At 39.0% G+C, this 27726-nt stretch overlaps 1 protein-coding gene across 1 annotated transcript; it reads left to right on the forward strand.

Annotated features, from left to right (window-relative positions):
• Positions 1-132: 132 nt before the first annotated feature.
• Positions 133-24916, forward strand: ROC4 (rotamase CYP 4). Its single transcript, XM_089153755.1, has 7 exons — positions 133-291; positions 419-646; positions 13499-13640; positions 13773-13861; positions 22320-22374; positions 22651-22736; positions 24491-24916. Exons 1-7 carry the CDS (start codon positions 244-246, stop codon positions 24644-24646), a joined length of 804 nt encoding a protein of 267 aa, XP_089009881.1. The 5' UTR covers positions 133-243; the 3' UTR covers positions 24647-24916.
• The last annotated feature ends 2810 nt before the right edge of the window (positions 24917-27726 follow it).

Below are 27726 nucleotides of genomic sequence, written 5' to 3' on the forward strand. Positions count from 1 at the left end.
GGAGAAAATGAAATCAGCTCACCGTAATAAGGCCAACGTCAATTTTCTTAGAAAACAGAAGACGACAAAAGTTCGTAGGCCACACTCCCCTAGTTGCCGGTCCCATATATGTGGTCTAATCACACTGGGGAATGGTTTTGAGGTTCTCATAGCTCGGCGAGTCTAGTCTATCGGAACTCAAATTCCGTTCACATCCCTGCACTGGCGGAGGGTGTCCGAGGTTGAGTTCCATCACTTGTTGCCATGGCATTTGCATTTTCTCTCGGTCGGGAATGCCGTCCTATTCTACAGGTCAGAGCTAGGGCTGTTCTTCTTTCCTTTTGCATAACTAATCTCGAATTTCTCGTATGGATGATGATCTGTGTTAATTTCAAGTTTTGTTAGGATTAACTTAAACACTTCTCTGATGCGTTCCCAGGGAAGCTTGGGCAATGCCATTCCGGATGTTCAAGATTCACGAATGATATCTGGGTGTACTACGCCCGCACGGGTTTATTTTTCACAAGCTCCAAATTCAACAGTAAGCTGCCTTGGAAGAGGATTATTATCATGCTCTCAACATGCTTCACATCTCTGGACTAATCAGCTTTCTAAATCGACCTCAGTTCGATATCGGAGAATGGTGTGCAGGAACTCTGTTGGAACAGTAAGGGGCTTGGTTCTTTTGTTTTCTACCAGTCTTTATTATGAGAAACTGTTGTAGTTTGCACGGGTAAGAGGCTCTGAGTAGGCTGAAATTTGAAGTATTAGGTAATACCAAATCCATGGGCAAAATCTTCATTATCTTTGCTGTGTGCCATGATGAGATCATCTTTGATGTGAACCCCTTTTACGGTTAGGGTCTCTTGGATGAATTCCTTAAAATTAAGGGTTGCACAAAATCTTCCAGCAACTAATTCTAAAATTCTATGGTAGGGTTTGGGTTTACTTCAGGATGACTCAAAATTACTAGATAACCTATGGTGTGGTTTGGATGCAAAAGGATAAGAGATGTATTGTCTAACTTGGGTTTGTGGAGGTTTAGGAAAGTTGTAGGGTTTTAACAAGATGAGGATGGGCTAGGTTTGAGATAAACAATCCCTATTGGGTAGAACTTTGGAGAGGAAGTAATTCCAAGGGATGGGATAAGGGATAAACAATTTGGAGATAAATGAAAAGATGTGGGTTGGTATAGGGTAACCTAAAATTGTCTGGGGACAGTAGGAAGCCTATGGTACAGTAGAAAAGGCAAGGGAAGCTTGCAATTAGGGGGTGGAGTTTCTTGCTATCTTCTTTCTTTTCTTTTTGGTTTTTTCTTGCTTTTAATTCTGCAGCAACAACCAGAAAATATAGAAACAGAAGAAAGGGGAAAGAAGTGGTATTGCAAGAAATAGAAGGGGAGGGGGGGGGGGTGTCTTCTGGCTGCTGTATGGGAGAGAGGGGCTGGTTGAGCTGTGGAGGTGAGGGGAGCAACCGGGAAGGTGGTGTGTAACTGCATTGGGTGGGGTTTCCTAGGTAGCGCAAGAGAGAAGGGGGTGGGAAGGGATGCGGTTGTTAGGGATGAAGGGGGAAGGGGCTGTGGTTTGCTGGTACTTACTTCTATGCTGCTGTGAAGAAGGAAGATGCTGGTTCTTGAAGATTGAATGCTGCATTTGAAGATGAGAGTATCTGAAAATCCGCCGTGGCTCTCCCAAGAAGGCCACACTCCAATTTCCCACAAGAGATATCAATTCTTTATTCAATGCAAACTAAATTTTACAATCATAGAAGGGCTTATTTATAGCCTTACATTAAAAAGATAAAATCTAACTCTAATTGGGAACAACTAAGACTTTTAGAAACTGACTCAGTTAGGGTTTTCTTCATAAGCTAGGAACGTAGGATACCTTTACAACCATGGTCCGACATGTCGGTCTGTGTCGCTGTGTAGGACTATGGTGACACGGCGACTCGGGCGACATGTCGCCAGATGTCGGCCGACTTTTGGTAGGGGTTCGATGAAATTTGACTTGTAGCCTAATTTGAGGCCAATAAACACATTGGGAGTGTTATTTTGACCTAAAACATCACCTAAACTAATGTTCTTAATTGACCCATGTCCTACTGTATGCGGACGAAAGCCCCGAAACTAAAAATCTAAAAACTCTTAAAAACCAACTCATCTAAAGTCTACAATTCATTGTACAAATACATAGAGTCATCCAACCATATAAAGTACAAATAATAGAGTCATCCAATGATCCAACTATAAAATCTCGAACTCTCAATACCAAGTACTGTGCCTAGGTGGATCGAACTCCTGTGACTCAGACTGCCTCCAGTGATGCTCCCCCAACAATCTCACATAATAATCTCATGTCATACGATACTGATAGTGTTCCAGATAATCATCAACTGCACCTCTATAGCGGTGATCTTCTGCCCCCAAGAGAACGCCAATTTGAGGGAAGTGAGAATATGGTTGTGGAAGGTAATTCATGCTTGGTGATGCTACTGTTGGTGCCATGGTCTCTAAATGTGAAAACATGATCTCTTGATACGACAATGGCCTCCTCTCGATACCATGGTCAAAGTAAGTATCGCGGCTATCGCCATTATCAGCTTGCGAGTGCCCATGATACGAAGTACTAGAGGGGATACTAATTCCCATATCATACTGTCCATGTGAAGGAGGGGGCGGGGCACCATAATTAATACCCATAGGCTAATAACCTGGTGTGGAGCCTACGGACTCATCCAAGCTCATGGACCCCACCGCTCCTGCTAACTGGATTGCCTGATCCCAAGGATTAACATAATCATAACCACCTCTTTGTTGTTGCTGGCCCTCATGGCCCCCCCTCCGATGGTGGCTCGGCCTCGTATCAGGATATTCACGACCACGCTGATAATCACCACCATGATCATAATCCTGAGTGGCATGTGAGAAATGACTCTCCCCAGTGTATCTAAGTGGGGGTTGCTGTGTCTCTGGTAGTGGAACATGTAGATGCTCTTCAAGGCCACCATCATCACCACCACCACCACCACCACCACTACCACCACCATCATCATCATCATCCCTCGTAGTCTGACTAGGCGGGATTGTGTCATCTGGATCGTCATCCTGTCGCTCCTCCGTGCCTGGTGCCACCAGCCAATCCTCATCAGCAGTGGCAACTGCCTCTGCATGTGCCTGACCCTCTCGAGAGGCCATAAACTCATCCACATCAACCCCTGCAGCTCGAGCTAGGTCTGGGTCAGGCCTCCCTTAAGGCTGGTCCAACACCGGCTCACTCCTATCCAACATCCACTGAGTGAGGGGATCTTGTTCATCTGCGCCCACATCAAATATATCATCTAGATCGATGTACGGCCTATCATTCTCAGCCTGCTCCCTGGCATGTTGCAGCTTCAACCTCATATTATAATGACAAAATACCAGATCATTCAAGCGCTGGCTTCCCAACCGGTTCCTCCTCTTGGAGTGGATCATGCTCAATGTACTCCAATTCCTCTCACATCTAGAGGCAGAGCAAGTCTGAGATAGGATCCTGATCGCCAGTCTCCGAAGGTTTGATGTACTATTGCCATAGAGATACCACCATTCAGCTGCATTATCACAAAAACATTAAGTTAGAAACTTATAACTTTAATACTTAACATCAAATAAACTTATCTAAAAATTATAATAATAATGCATTTATGCATCTAAGAATCTAACTATATAAGTATCTAACCTGGATCATAGGTTTCTTTGCCCCGTACAGCAGCATCTACACTAAAAGACCCAAATGCATCCCTAAACAACTTGATATGCAATAATACAATCATTAGTATTGATTGGTTAGCAAAATTATTTAAACAATAAATACAAATTCTAATCGTTTGAAATTCCCAATGTCTCACCTCGTTGTGGCAAAATGATTAGAGCATCGAATTTGGCTCCAGCTTTGTAATCACCTGTGGTTGGGCATCCAACAGGTTTGTGTCCAACCCTAAATGTTCACTATATTGATATTTAGGGTTTAGGATAGGAAATAGGCTGCATAATTAAAAAAGCTTAAAATTAGTACTAATACTTACAATGCTACAACTATAAGTCAACAACCCAGAATATTTACTTACCGGCCTTATGCAGGGGATGCATCAGATGAGCTGTCCATCGTGCATCCACAATATCTAAGAAAGCCCGGTGTCCTCTAGGGTTTGCCGCCTGTATAGCAACCTTCATACGCTCAAGGGATGCATACAAGTGGGGCATAGTGGGTCCCCTCAAGGAAGAGTCCACCATATGCAAGACCTTTACAATAGGCTCTAAGGTCTGCAACACCACGGTAATACTTCTCTAGAACTCATCAGATGATATTGTGTACTGTGCCTCACGCCCGTTGGGCGTGCTGAATTATCACAAACTCATTAAGTCAATAGACAGTAGATAACTAGATACAAGATAATCATAAACTCATAATATAAAATATAGTAATTTATAAGATGAAATAGTAGATAGTTATCTTACTTGGATCCAGCTCAATCAAACCACTCCTGGATGCAAACATGTATCTGAGGCCCGACTTCTTATCTTGCATGGTGCTCAAGGCGACGAAATTCGTCGCAAATCTTGTCGGACCAGGTCGCACCAACTCACCTCCATATGATCTCCTCATCATTGCCAAAGCAATGCTATGGTTGTAGATGAAGTTGGTTACCTGTCTTGCCCTTTCAACTGTGTTATGGACAATGCTAATTTTTCCAATGTCCTTCAGCATTGGTCAATTGAATGAGCTGCACAAGGCGTCCAGAAAAGATGATAATTAGGTGAAGCCATCAACACTTCACCGGCCTTCTAAAAGTTGGAACCATTGTCAGTGATAATTTGCACCACATTTTTCCTACCAACCTCATCTATGACATCTTGCAGGAGACCCATGATATATCTATAGTCTTTAATATGACCAATAGCATCCACTGATTTCAAAAAAACGGTTCTCCAGTCACTGTATACCATAAAGTTGATGATGGACTTTCTCGTCGGGCGGGTCCATCCATCAGACATGATGGTGCATCCATAAGTTTCCCAATGGGGTCTCATATCATCAATATACTTCTGCAGCTCTTGCTTCTCCTCCTGAAGGAGGGTGGTCATCAACTTTGTAGGGTTGGGACCATCATATCCAGGGCCGGCATCTGCAATAGTATCAATCATATGCCTGTAGTATGGACCCTGTGCTGTGTTTGCTGGGATGTGATTGAAATATATCCACTTTGATACTGCTCTTTTTACCTTCTTTGCCATACCTTTCCATGCACTGGATATCTTAGGCTGCTTGGCCCCCTTCCTCCTAAATATATCAGGATCCTGCTCAATGATCGGGTTCTGACGGCGTGGATAATCAGATGGTGGCCACGGTGGCACTGAACCTGATGTATGAGGGGCCCGTTGACTCTGTGATCTGCCAAACATGCCAGATACACCACCTCTCCCCCCAGAATTAGAAGGCCTAGCCCCTACAAACCTATAGGGACCAGCTCCTGAAGCTCTAGCTCTGGCCATATCTCGCGAGATCTCCCACCATGGCTCTTGCTACTGTTCCACCTGCCCTCAATTGGGTATGGAAGAGGCTGCTCCTCCTTTAGCCTTCATCTTCGATTTCATTTAGAAGAACCTTTACCCGAATATTCATGGAGGGTCTTTAATTAAAAAAAGAGCAGATTGCATTGGCACCCCAAAATGAAAGCCTTAAAGCACTGACACCCCACTTTATTTTTAAAAAACTCAAAGACCCCAAAATTGTATTTTCATTGGATATATTTGTCTAATTTATTACTGAAAACAGTCCAAATACTGTTTATTATAGGGATATTTTTAGAATTGAAACAAAATAAGCACTGATTTAACTGTTTTTAATGATAAAAGGACAAATATATCCAATAAAAATCCAATTTTGGGTCTGTGTTTTTTAAACATAAAGTGGGGTGTCAGTGCTTTAAGGCCTCCATTTTGGGGTGTTGGTGCAATTTGTTCTCAAAAAAATCTTCACTAGGTACCCTATCCCATGGCACTGTCGGCTGCTAGCTCATCTAGCTACGATACTAAATGATGTGAATACCAATTTAGGGTTGGATGAATTCCGTAAAATTAAGGGTTGCCCAGAATCTTCCAGCAGGTAATTCCAAAATTCTATAGGAGGGTTTGGGTTTACTTCGAGATGGCTCAAAATTATTGGATAAACTATAGGGTGGTTTGGATGCAAAAGGATAAGAGATATATTGTTTAACTTGGGTTGGGGAGGTTTGGGAACATTGTAGGGTTTAAAAAAATGAGGATGGACTTGTGGTTTTGAGATAGCATTCCCTAATGGGTGGAACTTTGAGAGGAACTAATTCCAATGGGATGGGATAGGGGATAAACAATTTGGATTTAGATTGAAAAGATGTGGGTTGTTATTACTTATAGGGCAAACCAAAATTGTGTGGAAAGGTAGGAAGCCTGCAGCACGGTAGAAAAGGGAAGGGAAGCAAGCTTGCGATTAGGGGGTGGAGTTCTTGCTATCTTCTTTCTTTCTTTATTTTCTTTTCTTTCTTATAATTCTGCCGCAAGAACCCAAAAATAAAGAAACAGAGGAAAAGGGTAAAGAATGGGTATCACAAGAAATAGAAGGGGAAGGGGGGGGGGGTGTTTCTTCTTGCAGCTGGAAGGGAGAGAGGGGCTGGGGTGAGCTTGCGGAGAGCAGCTGAGAAGGTGCTGCGATGGGTGGGGGTGGGGGTGGGGGGCTGCAGTGGCTAGGGATGAAGGGGAGAAGGGGCTGGGGTTTGCTGGTACTTACTACTATGCTGCTGTGAAGAAGGAAGATGCTGGTTCTTGAAGCTTGAATGCTGTAATTGAAGACAAGGGCATCTGAAAATCTGCTGTAGGCCTCCAAGAAGGCCATGATCCAATTTCCCACAAGAGATATCAATTCTTTATTCAATGCACAGACTAAATTTTACAATCATAGAAGGGCTTATTATAACCTTACATTAAAAAGAAAGAATCTAAGTCTTATCGGGACACCCTAATTAGATTCGACTAAGACTTTCAGAAATTGACTCAACTAGGGTTTCTTTCATAAGCTAGGATGCGCTTTACAATTAAATAACAATCACATACATCAAAAGAACTTCTTGAAACAGATGACCTAATTATCTATAACAGTCCTACTTTAAAGAAAAACTCCTTATGACTAAAGAACTCAACTGCCAACTCAAACTAAGACTTTTTAACTGAAAAGAGAAAAGAAAAAAAACAAAGAAAAAAGAAGAAAAGACTTTTAAACCAAACTGGGCCTAGATTCTGCTATTTGGTCTAGTAGCTAAAGGCTGCTTTTCCCTTTTTCCTTTCCCTCTACTGTTTAGTTCTTCTTTCCCCTTCTTGGGGTTTTGGTAATCAAATTTATTCATTAAAAAAAAAAAAAAAACTTTTTAAACCAAACTGGGCTCTGAAAAATAAAACTAAAAATTCAATTAAGATTCATCAGCTAATTAGGCCTAAAAATTGACCAATATGCCCCTTTTAGGGGTTCAGCCAGCCTTAGGTGTGCCACCTTTGAGTAGCCTTGGGGCCCGCACCTGCATTCAGACTGGGGCTGGGCCCTTCTTCATATCAATCTTCTTGTTTCCCCTAAACAATATCTTAAATCTATGTACATCATGAACAGATCTAATTATTTTCTAATAATGCCAAATCACATTGGGGAACTTATTTATGATGAACAACATGTTTCAAAAGAAACACTCTATGGTTCAGCTATGTTTCCTACTTCCAAAAAGACATATCTCAACATTGGAGCCCCTGTGCATGCTTTTTACCTCAATATTACATTTGAAAACCTTAAAAGTGTTTTGAAGGTGAAAGATTGAAGTGCCTGTTTCAGTTTAAGAGTCCGTTTGATAACCCACCGAAAAATAGTTTATGGTGTTTCTTGCTTCAAGAAACAAAAAAAGGTAAAAAGTTGTCTGATAGAACTGGTCTATTTTTTTTTTCAAGTGATTTTTTAAATATAAACTGAAATTTATGAAAATTTCTGCTTCAAGAAACACTTTTGACGACGTTGTGTCTGTTTGTTGAAGCAAAAGTCAGGCGCAGGCTGGGTTTAAGTGAAATACTTTAGAGAGGGGTATTTGTGGAATTTGGCTTTCTAAACACAAGAACGTCGTTAAAACCCTCTCATACTCCAATAGAACTGTCTACTCATTGCTTCTACAACCCATACGGCTTGGATTGTTTGGTTCTTCAGCTTCTCTATCTTCAATGGCCTAGGTTCCTCTTCATTGTCTCTATCTCTGATGAAACTCTAGCCCCTGTCTTTTTGAATGGGATCCTTGTTCTTCATCTTCTCTATATACTGTGAGAGAGATCTTTTGGGTTCTTCATTTTACCTGCCTCCAATGCCCAGTCCATCAAAATCAGCTTCTTGCAGCTTTCATCTGCTTTGTCTCAATATCTCTTCATGATGTTGATGCTTTTTGGATGAAAGTTTTGTCGAACACGTACAAAACTGTTTCTGCATCCGGAAACCCTCAAAATTGTTCTTGGTGGGTTATCATTCGGGTCCCTAAATTTTTATGTTCCATGGGCTGTCCCAAGGTGTAACGTAGTGAATGCTTTGGCTATTGGTAAGGTTATGCATTTGTGTCCATGGATGGCCACTTCATGCCAAAAGTGGGAAAAGTAATGCCGAACCCCCGGGGACCATGTGAGCATGGGACATTTGCTAGGCATGCCCCATCATTTGATCCAAGAGCTCCTTACTATCAAACTTAAATGGAAACTAATAATAATTTATATTTTTCCTTTTCTTCAGAACTTGTGAATCTCTAAGCAGCATAATCTTAACTGCCATTAGGGCTTCCAGGTGATTATTGGACCAATGAAGTGATTCCTTGAGTATGCTGTTAGTGATGATCTTTATCATATAGACTGATTAGAAAGTAGAGAATACATATATGCTCTTGGATGAACTTGAATATCTATGTATAATGGAGTGATGTAACCCCAGATCAGGGGCCAATTTTCAGGATCGTCAGACCCAGCAGTGATTAGGGTTTCAACCTTGCTCTTTTAGGTCTGATCTCAGCCAAATTTTAATGGACAGCAGCTGTTTTTATCAATTATGACCGTTGGTTTAAGGGTTTTCAATTCCAAACCTTGGAGGCTTGGAGTTATGACTTGACTAGGGAGGTCTAAGTGGGGGGAGGATTTTAGGGTTCGGTCAGGCTAGGATTGGGTCTGAAAATTGAAGAAGCAATTCTGTTATAGAAAAATTCTTAATTGCAGAATTGTTCCTCAATGTTAGAGTTCCTCAATTGCAGAATTGTTCCTCAATGTTAGGGTTCCTAAAACCTTGGAGGCTTGGAGTTATGACTTGACAAGGGAGGTCTAAGTGGGGGGAGGATTTTAAGGTTCTGTAGCTTATTTGATCAACCGAATGTCTTCTTGAGTCTTACACCAACATTGCCTCTTTGAGGTTCTTTTAGGGAGAACAACCTTTACTGTACCATATAAGTTTTTGGCTGTGTTGCCTAATTGCCTTTCCCTAGAACCATTATGTTCATGACTTCATGATAAGTTGATCCTTCGTGGGTTACACTGCATTTTCTGTGATATCCTCGTATATAAGTGTCATCATCGTGTCTCTCGTTTCTTTGTCTATATGGATGTTATGTTCTAGGAACGTGTTCCTCTCTATTCCCCAACACCTCTTCAAGGGAGAGTCTTAGTGAAGAGGTTCTGATCTTGATTCCTCATGAGATTCCTGTAAATGATCCTACTTCGAAAGGCAGAGTGACCGAACATAAGTAACTGGTAGATGATGTGTAGCGGAGCAAACACCGTTGAAGACCTATCAAAGAAAGCAATGAGATCCGCCTTCTGTGCTAAGCCAGTTGGAAGCTTCAACTCCTAGTCCTGAAGTACAGGTTTCTCTGGATGAGCCTATCTTTGACCCCTCTTTTGGCCCTACATTGCACCTACCAATTGCATTGAGGAAGCAACTGCAGACTTGCACCGAATATCCATTTCTAATTATGTTTAATATCAATCGCTTTCCCCATAGTTGTCAAAGTTTTGTTTCCTCTTTGTCCTCTACTTCTGTTCATAACACTTGGCAAGAAGCATTAACCAACTCAAAGTTGATGGAAGCAATGGATGGGGAAATACGAGCTTTGGAGAAAAACAAAACGTGGGATTTGGTGACTTTGCCTGCAGGGAAGTGGATTGTTGGGTACAAATGGGTACTCGTGATCACGCACAAGACATATGGGTCTGTTGAGAGGTACAAGGCAAGATTGGTGGCCAAAGGCTTTATTGACACTTATGGGATTGACTACCAAGAGACATTTGCCCCAGTTGCTAAAATGAACACAATTCGGGTTTTTCTTCCATGTGTGGTGAATTTTGCACTACAAGTGATGATCGCGGTTTTTTTTAGCAAAGTACTTGTTCCATTGTGTTTGTTATGCTTTTAACAGGTAGTATACAAAAAAACTGACCAAAAAAACTCTATATAGGCCCCAAAACTTGGTGTTGAAACTACCTGGGAATTCCACCTGAAATTTCCAAAATTTCGGCAGTTGATTGGTTTCGAGGATGATTGAAATTGCCTTGAAAACCAAGATTTTGAACCTTGGTGTGTAGATGAATCCACCAATTTTTTGCAAGAAAGTAGAAGAAGCGCAAAGTTCGATGTGGGAAATTTAATAGTTTTAGCACCAAAGAGAAGAGCCATGAGGAAAAGAGGACAAATCGAGAGAGAGATGTAGGGGGCCTCACTCATGTTGTGAGGGGTTCTAATAAACTAATTCTTTATTTGTAGGAAAGAAGAAAAAAAGAAAAAAAAAGGAGTCATTGATAAAATAAACTACTAAAAATGGAGTCCTACAAGTACTGAACAACTACACAAAGCCAACTTGGGATATAGCTTCAAGCCCTTAGTTCTCATGTCTCATTCATAATTGCCCTTAACATGGGACTCATGTCTAATTCATAATTGTCCTTAACATGTGTTAGCCACTGTTCTAGTCAACAAATACCCTTGATTTGAAGATGAATGAAGAAGAAGAAGAAGAAGAAGAAGAAGAAAGAAAACCTCTTATGGTTTGCTTGTCGAAACCAGAGTTCTTGTCGAAATATCGGTCAAAAACCACCGAGATTTCGATGAGATCTGGTATTTTATTTTTTTGGGTATAAAGAAACCCCTCGAGATACTGAAATCTCGAGACAAGGACCAATTTCAAGATTTCATAAAATTTGTTCAAAACTTTTGTTAAATTGGTTTAAACCCCCATCTTGTCTTTCCGCCTGCCGGGGGGGGGTGTCAAGACATTTGAAATCTTGCAAACACTCCGCCTGACCCAAGCATTTATAAGGCCCCAATCTGGTATCTAATAGCCTATGTTCTATTCCCCTATCCTATGACCTATTTTTTTTTATACTTTGTTTACTTTTCATGAATTTTCAGATTTTTAGTACACCCAATATTCAAGGTCAGATCTACACCAATCTAACCATTAGATCTATCTCAAACTTGGAGGTTGATATCCCTATACCATTATCTATATCCTCTTTAGTTTTCTGCCCATTCTAAGACATATAGATCCTAGTTCCCTCTTAGGGAATTTATTCCATGTGTCCTATGGGGCAAGTATTCTTGTTACCCTTAGAAACTTAACCCTTTTCCTCTGAAACCACACCAAAGCATTCCCCTATGTGATTACTAAACCATTCCACATTGACCATCATTGGGGTTTGGGCCGCGTAGTCATGATATGGTGTTACTATAGTTGTCAAGGCATTTCCTAGGCATCTAGGTTCTCTGGTGGCTCAGGCATCCAGGTGTTACCTAGCCAGCTTGTTTGATCTCTTGGTTTTCTTCGCCCCCTTAGATGCCTTGTCGCTGGGGCGCCTTTACAACTATGATGTTTACTGCATTGGGTACACCTAATCATAATGGATATAGGGTATGAATGCAGGTACACATACTTGTGTCAATCGGTGAATAATCTTTTGTGGTTGATTCCCTTGTGTACTATTGTCATGTGTGAGAAAGGGTACATGTGTCATCTAGTCCCGATGCTTGAGGGGGCACTTACCATTGTGATACAGTCAAATATTCTTTGATTTATCAATATCCAAAAGTTTGAAATGAATCTAGGCTGCTATCTTTGGAATAAATAGAAGTGCCTTGAGTGAAAGTGGCACTTGGCATGGTATTTATTGCTTGGTATGGGAGATATTGATATTAGAGTCCAAGTGCAAAACCAAATTGTGAATTTGGCATTGGTGCTTTTTAAATGATTTGCGGTAATTTATTTTCTATTAATGTAATCATATTTTTAAGTTTAATTGCATTTTTCTAGATTTGGTTTTATGAAATTGGTCTTTCCTTGTTGGGCTTATAATAGGATAAAGGGGTTGGCAGTAACCAATTACGTGCTGAGGGTCCTATTTGTAGATATTGGGAAATGACGAGTCTTTTATGTAATTATGCATGGGGACTTTTGATCAGATAATTAATTAAGTTTTTTTCTCTTCTTTTTATTAATTAATTTAATTATCACTTTTCCTTTTATATTATACTTCTTTGCTATTTGCTGGGATTTCTAAATAGAACCAACATGGGAGAGAGACATATAATCATAATCTAAGTTTATGTCTGCCTATATGAATCACACAGGAGGAAGGCACATAGATCAAAGCTTGGCCGCCTGCCTCTGTGATTTTCTCTATCCTTTCTTGCTATCTCCAGCACTTTTGTAGATACATCACCTTGTGTATGAATTGGTGTTTTGGTTCTTGGAGTTTGGCTGCACACTTTTGAACTAAAGGAGGACCAGAGCGATTCAACTTGATGAAGAACCAGTATCTGGAGGAGACGAAAAAACATGGGGCTCTTCAAGTTATGCATATCTTTATCTCCATTGAAATAGAATATGTGAGTTTCCTATTATGTGATTGTTACGAACCATGATCAATCATTAATGGGACGATGATCCAAATCGGTCTGTTTTCAGTTTTGCATTCGGATCATGGGATGTAGTTGGTTGATTCAAATATTAAAAGGAGACCACAGGGCTAGAGTAATAACCTTATTTTCTTATGCATAGTAATCTCTTATCTCCATGTGAACTGTCTTCTGAGATCTGTTAACAGCTTCATATATCTTGTCTGATCCCCATTCCCTGCACCAAGAAATTCTCTTTCCTTATGAACTTCATTATTTCCTCCAGGAAGGAACTCGTGAAATTTTATTAGACAATTATTACGAAGGTCTTTGTGCTTTAAGCTTGCTTTTTATCAATCTATGCTGTCTCATGGGCATGTAATTTTTGTGTTAAGTTTGGAAATAGTGGATAATATAATTGATATTTTTCTGCAATATTTTCAATCCTTTTGGCTTTTTGCCCTAATGAATGTTAGTCCATTTTTCATTGACTTCATTTTTTTGGTGACTGGAGTTCATATTCTGTTTTGGTTTAATTTGACTCTACTATGCCTTTATAGGGTGTAGAGCTGCAAGCAGAAGTAACAAAGAAGTGCTTCTTTGATATAGAAATTGGAGGTGAGCTTGTGGGTCGAATTGTACTGGGCCTATTTGGGGAAGTGGTTCCAAAAACTGTCGAGAATTTCCGTGCCCTGTGTACAGGCAAGCTTTTCTTATATGCCCCTGCAAATTCCTAGGTCATTTCTTTTCCTTTTTAAATGTTGAAGCATGTTTGTCAAAATCCTGTCGTCGCTACATGATAGAGGACTAATTTTGCTGCATTTTAACTAGCAGGAGAGAAAGGTTATGGCTATAAAGGATGCTCATTTCATCGTATTATTAAGGATTTCATGATCCAAGGAGGTGACTTTACCGAAGGAGATGTGAGTTTTATATATATATGTGTGTGTGTGTGTGTGTCTATATATATATATATATATTTAAATGGAGGATAACCTAGAGTTTTAGATTTTTGGGATTGAACTGCAGGAAAGGTTCAGATGGATTTGTGTCACAAATTATAAGAGAACAAGAATAGATATCAGAAATAAAAAACGGCTTGAATTATGAATAGTAACTAATGAAGAACAACACATGAAGGAAAAGAAGCCAAGTCACTGTTTATGGTACCGTTCATATAAACAGTATCACAGCCGCTTATTTTCCTTGGTTTGCATGCTGCTAGAAGATCCTATGAGGCCCATGATGAGATCATGAGAAGACTTTTTGAAAAGGACAATTTTGTCCATGCATATAGTTTTAGAAGCTAGTTTAGCTATTTGTTTTAATAAGACAACAACAAAAAGAAGCCTTGTCCCAACTAAATGGGGTCGGCTATATAAATTCTTGCCTTTCAATTAGCGCTGTTTGAGGACACACTACATACAAGGCCTAAGGTATGCAATAAACCTCTAATGGCTAGAGTGTATAGGCGCTAGAAGAAAAAGAGCAGCACAAGATCATCAGCTGCTACAGGGGATCATCCCCAGCTGAACAATTAAGAAACATTATCAGTTGGGACTTGGGAGGGACAGGTGGCAAGAGGTGAGTGGACAGCAACCTTAACTTTGGCTTATCACAGGGACAGAGAATGAGGTCCAAATGGCAAGAAAGGATTGGTTAGAGTACAGCAGTTAGTTAGTAGGGTTTCGTATTATGTAAGGGGAGAGAGATTGGGGGGAGGGGTTTTCTTCATGAAGTTGTAGTGAAGCACGGAGGTCTTGCTGGGGGAGAATGGTTCTTAGGTGAGTAATTGCAGTCAAATTTTGAGTTAATACTAGTAGTTCAGCAACTCTAATAATTTTGTAGTTATTTTCCTATGTTCCGTAATTGTTCAGTAGCCTGTTGCATGGTTGTCAAGTCGAGGCGGCAAAGTGACCAAGTGATTGGGGCTCCACCCAGGCGACAAAGCGGCGCTTAGGCGGCAATAAGGCGACCAAAGTGGTTGGGTCAAATTCTTTCAATACGACTACTTAGATGCTGATAAATTTCTATTATAAGCTAAACAAACATTCAAGAATCACATTCATCTTAAAAAAACAAGCATTCAAGAATTATAATTATGAAAAATTATTGAAAAAAGAACACAAACATATGTTCATCTTACCAAGCATCATAACATATGACTATAAACTATATCAAATTATAAGTATGAAAATGAAAGTAGTAATTTTACATTTTTACTTACCTTTATGATAGTGTGATACCAAATAAGTGCAGAGAGATAAGAAGGTCTTATTAGTATATGTATCCTTTCTCACCACTTCTCTTAAGGTTATCTTAGGTTTGCTTCTACTCTTCTAATTCTTCAATGTCGAGTAAATCACTTTTCCGTACTGGGGCATTTATAGGCCTCTGTTGAACATGGTCGTGCCACCTCAAACGACTTTCTCATAGCTTATCATTTATTGGAGCTACCCGCAGGCCAGCTCTAATATGATCATTTCTTATTTTATCCTTCATATTTTGGCCACTTATCCATCTTAGCATCCTCATTTATCTTACGATGGGTTAATTTATATGATTCTTTTTAATAATCAATACTTTGCACCATACATCATAGCTGGTTGAACGACAATCCTATAGAATTTTCCTTTGAGCTTTGAAGGAATACGTTGATGACACAAGACTTAGACGCATCTCTCCACGTCGTCCACTTTGTTTTAGTTCTTTGGGAAACATGATCGTCTATATCATCTTTTTGTTATTATTTATAATTGAACCAAGGTATCTAAAAACAATCACTAAGGAATCTCCTTATCATCAAGCATAGAAAAAAATTCGAGGGCAACTCAAGTTTCAACTAGGTGAAAATGGAAAACCTAGGTGGGAAACTGAGAAATTTTGAAGAAACTTAGGACTTTTTTGTGCAAGTTTCGATATGAAGTTTTGATAGGTTTAGGGAGTATTTTAGGGTGGGACTTTGCATTTAAGTTATTAGAGTATAAATAACACATTGGCTGTATTTTGCTAAAAAGTCAATGTAGATATGTCATTTAATGTACATAACATCAATGTAGAGTTGTCTGAGAAGTACACTATAAACTTAACTACTTAAGTACATAACATTCAATATATAATTTCTAACTTCAAAACATCAAATACAAAGTAATTGACAATAAAAAGAGAGTACAACTCAGTGCCAAGAGGAGTGCCTCGGTGGATCCATCTTGTGAGTTGAGTGGTACTATGCCTGTAACATCCTCTCCTTCAACCAACGAACATAGACATCCCACAACATTTTATGCCTATGGTTGTCAAGGTACTCGATAACTGGAACTTTATAAGTCTGGTCATCAACATGCCTAAGATAACTAGTTTGAGGGAATACGCAATTTGGATAGGGAAGTCTTGATGGAGGGGGTATTTGGGGAAACGTGAAAGAAACAAAAAAAAATGAAAATATGGGAAAGCTACGAAACTTGCAGGAAAAAGTCCCTTTCTGTTGGATTCTACTAGGAGTTAAATTAGAGTTTGTGTTCATGTAAATTTCTATTTCTTGCTACGCAAGTAAGGGTATTTATGTAATAGTGTTCTTTCCACTTTATTATGAATAAAGGACTTGAGATCACATTGATCAATAAACCATTCTACCACAATCGACTTTCTCAACATGGCATCAGAGCCTAAGTTCAATCAGGATCTTCTTCTATTTTTTTCCTTCTGCAAAACCCATTGCAGATTTTTCACGGATTTTCTTTTTCTTCTTTTGCAACCGTAAAACCCATCGCAGTTTTCTCTTTTCTGCAACCGTTGCAGAATTTTCGGCAACCATCGCAGGACTTTTCTGCAACTTTCCTCTGCAACCGTGAAACCCATAGCAGTTTTCTCTTTCTTCCGCAATCATTGCAGAATTTTCGGCGACTATCAGAGAAATCTCAATTCTTGGACAGAAATCTGAAATAGATAGATGCAGAAATCTTCAATTCTCTGAAATTTTCTACACCCTATCCTTCAGTTTTGGACAGAAATCTGCCGCTGCAAGAACAATAAAAATGAGGGAAAGAAGAAGAGAAGAGGAACCTTGCTGCTACCACCGCTGCTACACCTGTTGCTATCGCTGCTGCTACTGGTGCTGCTATTGCCGCTGCTTCATGCGCCATCGAGAGAAGAAAAAGAAACAAGCAGAAGAAAGAAAACAAACAGTGAGTTTATACCTAAACTTAAAACCGATGCTTGAGGGGTTTTATTTGTAAAGTTGCATTCTTCCAGGGACTTATTGGTAAATTAGCATACTTTTAGGGACTTATTTGTAATTTTACAATTTTAAGGGTCCTATTTGCAAATTTACATAGTATAGGGGCTTATGTGCAATTCTGCATATTTCTAAGGGCCTTATTGTAATTTTTCATAGTTGGGAAAAAAAAAAAAAAAAAAAAAAAAAAGAAGAAGAAAGAAGAAGAAAGAGAGGGGTATTTATAAGTTTTTTTTGGGTGGTTTGGCTATTGCATTCTGCGACATTTTAGTTACTTTGAAGGGGTGAAGACTGAAGAACTGCAGACAACTTGTTTAACATGGCAACCACCGATGGTCCTACTGCTCCCACTAGATCCGAACATTACCCCACTCTTCATCCTCTTTCGGTAAGATTTGATGGCACAAATTATTTGATATGGTCTCGATTTGCTTACCTGACTATTGCTGGAAGAGGATTAGTTGGACACATTACGGGCACCACTATCAAACCTACTACCGCATGTGTTTTACAAGATAAATGGATATCAAATGACTCTCTTATTATGTCATTCCTTTTGAATTCCATGCATCCAAATATTGCCCGGGGTTACCTATTACTTGATATTGCAGCCCAAATCCGGAAGGCTACTACTGAAACATATGGACAGTTGGGGAATGATGCACAGGTCTATGAGCTACGAAGGAAGCTTCATGAGACTACCGAAAAAGAACTAATTGTGGCCCAATATTATGATGAGTTGCGATCTCTTTGGCAAGAGTTGGATCATTATGGGGATTATAACCCCACTAATCTAGATGATGTGACTACTTATAGGAAGCACGTTGATAAGATTCGGGTATATGACTTTTTGGCAGGTTTGAATGTGGAGTATGATCAGATCAGAGTGCAAGTATTAAGTCGTTCTTCCTTTACTACAATAGAACAGTTTTATGCCCTTGTTCAGTGTGAGGAAAGCCGTTGATTAACCATGCTTCATGCTTAGCACTAAAACTGATTCAGCTAAGGAGATTGTCAAGTGTGAGCACAGTCACAAACCATATCATACCAAGGCCAATTGTTGGAAGCTCCATGGGAAGCCTGCTGATTTTGAGCAAAAAAGAGCACAAAGAAGAGGAAAACCGAAAGCTCATATTTCTGAGACAGTTTCCACAACACCCTCTGCAGACATTGGTTTTTCACAGGAGGAGTTACTCTGTGACGTATTCTGCAGTCTTCTACTGCCGGTACAGCCTCTACCACTGATTCCGCCACTACCCATACCAACTCCTACCTTGCTACTTCAGGTAAAACTTTTCCAGGCTTCCAAGTTTCTACTCCTTGGATCATTAATACAAGAGCCACAGATCATATGACAGGTTTATCCTCGTTTTTCTTGCAATATTTTCCAACTTCTGGAAAGGATAAAGTTCGAATTGCTGATAGCTTTTATTCTTCCATTGCTGGAGAAGGAACCATTCAGCATTCTCCATTATTTTCTTTTTCTAATGTTTTATATGTTCCCTCTTTCTCTACTAACTTGCTCTTTATCAATAGTCTTACACATGACTTGAATTGTAAAGTGATCTTTTTCCCATCTTACTGTGTCTTCCAGGATCTGGTCACGGGGAAGGAGATTGGACGTGGTAAACTAGACAATGGACTTTATTTGCTCGAGCCGATTGGAGGATCTACTTCTGCTCTGACTACGTCTTCTAATCAGGTCCATTTAGTAATATCAAACCTTCAACAATGGCACCGTAGGCTAGGTCACCCCCCTCTAGGAACTCTTAAGAAAGTATTTCCTGATTTGGTTTCTTCTTGTAATGAGGATGATTTTTTTTTGTGAAGCCTGTATTTTTGCGAAGTAGACTCGTTCTACTTATTTACCTTCTCTTCATAATAGAAAATCTATTCCTTTTATGCTAATTCATACTGATGTGTGGGGCCCCTGCCGACGTGTCTATTACTGGCCATAGGTACTTTGTTACTTTTGTTGATTGTCACTCACGTTTTACATGATTTATATTTTAAAACAAAAAAAATAAGGTTTTTCGATGTTTTCGTGATTTTTATAATATGATTAAAACTCAGTTCAATGTTGCATATTTTTGGGGTATTCTGCTACTCAGAAAAGGTATAAATGTTATCATCCTCCTTCTAAGAAAACCATTGTATCTATGGATATAATTTTTAATGAGTGTTGCCCTTACTATACACCTCTCCAGGGGGAGAGTCCTAGAGGAGAGGTGTTCTTTCCAACTCTAGATCTTCCTATCACATACTAACACAACTTAAGAGTTCAAGAAGAGTTTCCTGACCAGGGGGAGACTTCGGCCAGTATACTTGAGAACTCTAGTTCTCCCCCTTCGTTTTCTGATCCATGTGAAGAACCTATCCAGGGGGAGATCACTCCTGTGAGGCACACTGTTGAGGTCTTTCAAAACCGGATTGACCAGAATAAAGAGGTGCAGACTTATCAGAGGAAGAATTACAACCGGCTAAAGTAGGTGGAGAAAGGTGACACGTTACCATTTCAGTCTCCTGCTCCAGAATCAGATTCTATTGTTCCCCTTGAGGTATCTTCTTCTGATCTTCCTATTGCTGTAAGAAAAATGGTCAAATCTTGTACTCAACATCCAATAGCTAAATATGTCTTTTATGACTCTTTGTCTGACTCTTATCGTGCTATTATATCATCTATATCTGTTCCTAAAAGTTGGCCGGAAGCCTATGCTAATAAGAGATGTAAGGCAGCTATGGTAGAGGAAATGCAGGCAATGAAGAAAAAGGATACTTGGGAGCTGGTTACACTTCCTCCAGGAAAAAAACTAGTGGGCTGCAAATGGGTGTTTGTGGTTAAACAAAATATTTATGGATCAGTCAACAAGTTGAAGGCTAGACTGGTTGCAAAGGGGTTTACCCAAACCTATTGGAATGATTATCAGGATACTTTTGCCCTTGTTGCAAAACTAAACGCTGTCGAGTTCTTGTTGTCTATAGCACTGAACAAAGACTGGAACTTGCACCAACTAGATGTAAAGAATGCCTTCTTACATGAGGAGTTAGCGGAATAAGTATATATGAAAATCCACATGGTTTCTCCGATGATAATACTGCATGGAAAGTTTGTCGGTTGAAGAGGTAAATTTATGGGTTAAAATAGTCTCCTAGATGCTGGTTTGGACGCCTCCTGAAGACAATGACTTCTATTGGGTACAAGCAAAGCAATGCTGATCATATACTATTTGTTAAGAAGTCAGGTACTAACATCACACTTCTCATTGTTTATGTAGACAATATTGTTATCACAGGGAATGATGGTGAAGAAATTCAAAGGTTGAGGGACTTTCTTGGCCAAGAGTTTGAGATTAAAGATCTAGGGAAGTTACAGTACTTCTTAGGGATTGAGGTGGCTCGATCAAAGAAGGGTATATTCCTATCCCAAAGAAAGTATGTCCTAGATTTATTATCAGAAGTGGGAATGTTGGGGTGTAAAGCAGTTGATACTCCTATTGAAGCTGGAGCTAAACTTAAAGAAAAAGAGGGAGAACCAGTGGACAAAGGAAGATACCAAAGGCTGGTAGGGAAGCTTATTTACTTGTCCCACACCAGGCCAGACATCACTTATGCCGTGGGATAGTGAGCCAATTCATGCATGATCCATATTTAGCTCATATGAAGGTTGTTACCAGAATACTATAGTATTTGAAGGGAACTCCTGGAAAAGGACTACTTTTGTCACCCACTGATAATCTAAAAGTAGAAGCATACACTGATGCAGACTGGGCTGGATCCTTAGACAGGTAGTCAATTTCAGGTTACTGTACCTTTGTCGGAGGTAATCTAGTTACTTGGAGAAGTAAGAAACAGAATTTGGTAGCTTTATCCAGTACTGAAGCTGAATATAAAGCTATGGTTCGTGGAGTTTGTGAGCTAGGAGCTACTATGGTTGAAAGGCTTGCTGCAAGACATTGGAGTCCAAGTTCCAAACCTTACGATGTTATATTGTGACAACAAGGCTGCTATTTGTATTGCTAAGCAACATGATCGAACTAAGCACATTGAAATTGACAGGTTTTTTGTCAAAGGAAAGCTGGAACAAGGGCTTATCTGCATGCCTTTTGTGAGGTCTGGAGACCAAGTGGCAGATGTTTTCAGTAAGGGCTTGAAAGAAAGAGATTTCATTCCTATTGTAGGCAAGTTGGGCTTGACTAATATCTATGCCTCAACTTGAGGGGGAGTGTTGGATTCTACTAGGAGTTAAATTAGAGTTTGTGCTCATGTAGATTTATATTTCTTGCTACCCAAGTAAGGTATTTATGTAATAGTGTTCTTTCTGCTTTATTATAAATAAAGGGCTTGAGATCATATTGATCAATAAGCCATTCTACCACAATCGACTTTCTCAACACTTTCCTCTAGTACCCGTCAATGTCGCATTCAGAATATTATTATAATAGTGGATTTTGATGTGGGCATTACACATTTCTCCATAACTGTTCTTACAGGAGTAGAGCTAGTGGATGTCCTTGAAGTTTTGAGAGTAGTTGGGCACGATTAACTTGTATTCTCCAACTTGAGGACAGTCTTAGAATTATTATCGATATCCTAGGATGTCTCACTAATATCAAGATCCCTTGGTGGGGCTATTTTTATCCTCTTTGTCCCTTTTATAGGTTATTCAATAGACTTGGGGATTTCACGCTATGATTAATCTCCCAAAGTAGCATCCTGCATTATTCTCTTCTTCTTCTTCATTTTTATTATCTATGAAGTTTAAGTAAAATTGAATACAAACTATGCATGCCTTTCTTCCACTAATTGTATGGTCATTTTAGGCCTGCCCTCATCTCATTTATTACCTTGAGTCTAAATCAAGACACCCCTCCGAATTGGAGAATCTTAAAGACTATTGGACATTGCGATGCCACCTTTGACAATTGAGAGGTCTCACTATATCTAAAAAAACAAAGTTGTTTTAATTTTGCAAGTTACAGCCTATCTGCCTTTAAACAAAAGCTTGTAACCAAATAAGATTGAAGTATGCTTTCTTTATCAGTATGGATTGCCTATCTTTACATATTGTACAGGGAAGAAGTCTCAATATATCTTGGGGAAAAAAGGGCACTTTTTCCTGAATAGAATACGGTTTTGATTGTGTACAGGGAACTGGAGGAATCAGCATTTATGGCCCTCGTTTTGAAGATGAGAACTTCCGCTGTAAGTTCTGAAATGTGATAAGAAGCAAATTAGTTTTGATTCTTTGGAAACCTGCCTCTTCAGTCATAACATGTGGGTAGCTCCTTTGCTAGGATTCTCGAGCCTAGCTCACAGGACCACTGCTAGTGCGTACTATATGTATTAAGAACTAATGCTCCTCTCTCTATATTTTTCCTTTAGAGATGACGACTTAGTTGAAAAGTGTCTTTCATGTCATTTTTCTGGTTACTGTAGTCTCTAAGCTGCTTATTCTATTAACATTTGTGCCATTTGCAGTGAAGCACATAGGACCTGGAGTGTTGAGCATGGCTAATGCAGGTCCGAACACCAATGGAAGCCAATTTTTTATTTGCACAGTAAAGGTAGCTTCACTCTCTCATTTCCTAAATGAGACCGCCATTTTATATTGGTTTTTCATATTGTTTTTGGGACACTGTATCAGCTCCTTTCCTGTCTGTACAATTCTTCAAATTTCATAACTTGCTACTATTGAAAGTCTGGCAATTACGAATTGTGATTGCTTTAATTTGCTAGCTTGGAGATGTCGACTCTAGGACATCAATAGAGTATTTATTATGTTGTTGTTGTTGAGAAGGGAAAATCCAATCCTCTGAGGGACTATTTCTGAGATATAGTTGCAAAATAGTCAAAGAACAGCAGGCCTGTTTATCTGTAGGGTTGTCAACCCAACCTCTGATAGGCTGCTTCCTTGAAGATTTTATTCACCAAAGTACCTTTGGATGGGTTTGGTCACTTGTTCAATCACTCTGTGTGGGTAGTAACTGATCGTGTCATTAACCGATCAAAAATAAAATCATATACTAACCTAACTAGCAGCAAGTATGGAGTTGAACTATGGGGAACTAAAAGGCTAAGTTATCAAGATTGAATTAAGCAAAACTTAATTTCAAGTAAATCTGTAATTTTTTAATTTTATTTTAAGAAAAACAGGGAAATTAAACTAACAATTAATGCTAATACTTTTACTATGAATGAGTGGGGTCGTTGGGACTTGGGACTTTGAATCCCTTTGCCTGTCATGAACTGATTTCAGTTCTACACCTGAAAGTAAAATATGGTATTTCCTAAATATGCCCTATCTTCACAAGACTATCGTCCTTCGCTGAAGCTTGGCACACTTAGTTTGCTTAGGTGTAAAGTATCATCGGTCAGACTCATACACAATTAGAAGCATCACCTATAAGGTCTATAACTATTCAAATTAATGAAAATAGGTAATGGTCAGCTACATTCCAAAGAAAAAAACAAACTAGCTACTCATTACAAATTTACAGCTAGACTCATAAAGCAAATAATAATAGCAAACGAAGCTTTGTGGGGACTGCTATTGCTTTCAAATAGCACTCTGTCAAAGGCTTCAGTTTCGGACCAAATACGTCGCTGGACTGCTGGACGAAACAGGGGTGGGGACTGGTTCATGGTTCTTCTTCTTCAGCAATGAGAGAGAGAGAGTGAAGGGGTTTGATTGTGAGTAACATGAAAGCCAAGATATCCCTCCAAAACCCCATGGTTCCTTTTTATAAGCGTTACCTCTCTCCCCAATGTTTCCTAATCTACCACTCAAATTCTCTTGTATTTTCGTAAAAAGGAAAGAATAAAATAAAATCAACTCAATTCTATATTGGTTCCCAACAAGTAAGGAAAGAGAGAAAAGAGAAAAGATTGGGTGAATTGATTAGAGAAGGAACAAAAGTGAAGGAAACAAAGAAATAGGCAACAGTCGAAATAAGGAAGGGAGAAAATAGGAAAGAGAGAAAAGAATTATAATTCCAATTCTGCCCCTGGATCTAAAAATTAAATAAAAACAGTGATTAAATAAATCATATATCTATATGATCTGTATGCACCTCTCAGTAACTAGTAAGTATATAATGTATAATTGAAAAGGAAAATGATCTTGTTAGGGCTTCACTTCTAACCTGTGTAGAGCACTATATATGTTGATCAGTTTTGATGTTTCCTCATCCAATCAGCCTCATGACTACCACCACTTCATTATGTGGTTCAGAATATTAAAAATCAAAGATAATGATGTTGTATGGTACAACTCTTCATTATTTAAATTCATATGATCTTGTTGATTTGCATTTTGTAGACTCCATGGTTGGATAACCGTCACGTTGTGTTTGGGCATGTCATTGAGGGAATGGAAGTCATGCGGAAGCTTGAATCCCAAGAAACCAGTAGATCAGATTCCCCACGGTTACCTTGCAGGATTGTTAACTGTGGAGAGCTGCCCATGGATGGCTGATTGGTATGGTACCCAATGTCAACTTGGGAGTCAGGATTAGATTTTCGTTTAAACAGCCTTAGTTTTTTTGTTCTCGTGTTTATTATATTCTGTTACACTTTGGGCTACCTTGTGAGGGAAGATTCAGAAACTTCCTTTGCTTATAAAACATCAAAATGATCTTTCTTGTGCAATTCTGTTTCTATGATATTGCTAATTAATACTTTAATAGTATTATACAAACATGTGAGATTCCATACATAGAATCAAGATATCATGTTAGACATTTGATATGTGGTCTTTAGATTGAAACTTGCTTTGCTTATAAAACATCAAAAGATGTTTCTGGTGCAATTCTGTTTCTATAAAAAAGGGGCCACTTCACAAAGATGTTTCAATGGAGCTCCACCATTGGCCCTTCAATTCTGTTTCTATAATATTGCTAATTAATACTTTAATAGCATATACAAACATGTGAGACTCCATACTCAACGTAATGTTAGACATTTGATGACATGTGGCCTTGATATGTGATGCTTGCTCATACAAGGTCAGCTTCAACTCCATCACCAACCTCGTGCTGTATTCACAGTATTAGCATATATTAAATATTAATTACTGTGATTAATTTTTTATTGAATTCAATATGAATATATAATATATTGAATATACAGTAGAAATTATAATATAGCACACCTTCTGTTATTACAAGTAGATCCACTTTAAAAGAGGAAATATGCAAATACATAGATATTTATATCTACATGTGCTTAATAAATAAAATGCCTCATACACGGTTCTGTTGTATTCCATAAATTCTACTATTGAATAGGTAAATTATATTTCTTTCTTCTATCCTGCAAATATTTTTATAATAAAACTTTCGGTATAGTCCTGCTTGGAGAAACCTTTCCTTCACCCACAGTGAACAAAGTATCCACCAATCCATCTGTCATTACTCTTCCCATCCCTAATTGTTGGTGATCCGATACGCTTATCACTATTACTACACCCATCCTAGCAAAATGACGGTCATTGGTGTGTGGCTTGAAGAAAACCCGTTCCTATTATATCAAGTCTAGTTGATCTTGCTGGGTTTCATCTTCTACACCATTGGTTATGTTTCATCTTCTAGACTTTAATGGTCATATCAACATCCTCTTGTGTTTGGACATGTCAATGAAGGAATAGAAGTCAGCAGAGTGGATAAGATGTCTTCTGGACAGTTTGCAGGATTTTTAATGTGGTCCCCAGATGGCTGATCATTTTGTTTACTCAATGAGCACTTGGGATTAGAAACTTGGTAGTGGGATGACAAGATTAAGCAGCCATTAAAGCTATTAGATCTCTTTTTAAAGCATGGCAAATGTCTAAGGTGAGGAGTATTTAAAAATTTATGTAGTTAAAAATGAAGCTAAGAAGATTGTGGGAAAAGAAAAGACCAGAAAATGTGATGATCCTTTTTCCCCCCTTTTGGGTAAGAGTGACGATCTTTATTATATGAGCACCAAGGGGAGGGAATATATATTTTTATAATGACTAAAATGAGGGCAAGAAAGAATAGATTTTCAGCATTGTTTGATGCTTTAGAGTGAATAAGTATATAACAAGGTATTAATTAGTGATGTGGATATTAAAGGGATGGAAAACTATATCTACAAATTGCTTTCCAGTGCAGATGCAAGGTATAATAAGCAGCAGTAACCATCAAGAAAGCACAAATCTTTGTTAAACACAAAAAAACGAGGCTGGTTGAAGTAAAAGTGTTAGAAAACAAGCTTTAAACAATCAAAATAGCTGTTGAACTTGAACAAAGAAAAGAGAGAAGAAGAAGAAGAAGAGAAGAGAGATGAAGAACCAGTAGAAAAGACCTGTGATTCTTAGCTAAAGAATCTAGAATCACAGAGCACTTTTATTTATAGCTTCTAATGAATCTAATACAACTTGAGAGAGAAGTAATTGTCCTCTAGAAAAAGGAAACAAAATATTACAGCTTTAGTAACTTCCTAACTCCTAAAATAGAAAGTTCTGAAAATAGAAACTACCACCAAAATAGAAACTATGCTTTCTAAAATCTCCCAAAACTTATATAGCAAGACTCCCACATTAGAAATAGAAAATATAATAAAAACAATAGCATAATACTGTTCACGTGAACAGTAAACATGAACAGTAAAACTCCCAAATTTACGTATACTTCAACACTCCCCCTCAAGCTGGAGCATACAAATCTCTCATGCCCAGCTTGCAATAGATAGACTGAAAACTTGGTCTAAACAGAGCTTTGGTGAACAAATCAGCTAGTTGGTCAATAGAGCTCACAAAAGGAGTTGCTATAAGCTTCTTCTTCACTGCATCATGCACAAAGTGACAATCTACCTCTATATACTTCGTTCTCTCATGGAACACTGGATTACTAGCAATGTAAGTGGCTACCTGATTATCACAAAACATTTTCATAGGGTTAGAAATTGGAAATCCTATTTGCTCTAACAATGAACAAAGCCACATCAATTCAGCAGCGGTGTGGGCCATAGCCCTATACTCAGCTTCAGTACTAGATCGAGCAATGGTGGACTGTTTCTTACTCTTCCAAGTCACAAGATTTCCACCAAGAAAAGTACAATAACCTGTGGTTGACCACCGATCAATGACGGATCCAGCCCAATCTGCATCAGAAAAGGCAACCAAGTCCATACTCCGATTTGGTCGATAGATGAGCCCTTTTACGGACGCACTCTTGAGGTACCGAAGCACTCTCATCGCTTTGTCCCAATGAGCCTTCCTAGGAGACTGCATAAACTGACTCAACACACCAACAGAATAAGAAATATCAGGACGAGTAACACTAAGATAAATAAGTTTCCCAATAAGACTCCTGTAACGATGGACATCATCTAACAAGTCACCATCATCACGTCCTAACTTCAACTGAGGATCCATGGGAATGTCGCTAGGTTTAGAAGCAAGCATGCCAATCTCAGTCAAAAGATCTAACACATACTTTCTTTGTGACAAACTTACTACTTGTTTACTGCGGACTTCAATCCCCAAGAAATGTTGTAGATCGTCTAAATCTTTGGTTTGGAATGATTTTTGTA

This window comes from Hakea prostrata, chromosome 4 (assembly GCF_041222555.1).
Source record: "Hakea prostrata isolate BN-2017 chromosome 4, UWA_Hpros_2, whole genome shotgun sequence".
In the NCBI taxonomy this organism is placed as follows: Eukaryota; Viridiplantae; Streptophyta; class Magnoliopsida; order Proteales; family Proteaceae; genus Hakea; species Hakea prostrata.

Excerpts from the sequence above, each read along its gene's own strand:
- ROC4 (XM_089153755.1), top strand. The coding sequence starts at position 244 with ATGGCATTTGCATTTTCTCTCGGTCGGGAATGCCGTCCTATTCTACAG. Across the intron at positions 22,375-22,650 it reads TGAAGATGAGAACTTCCGCT|TGAAGCACATAGGACCTGGA; the intron begins GTAAGTTCTGAA and ends TGCCATTTGCAG. Across the intron at positions 22,737-24,490 it reads TTTTTATTTGCACAGTAAAG|ACTCCATGGTTGGATAACCG; the intron begins GTAGCTTCACTC and ends TGCATTTTGTAG.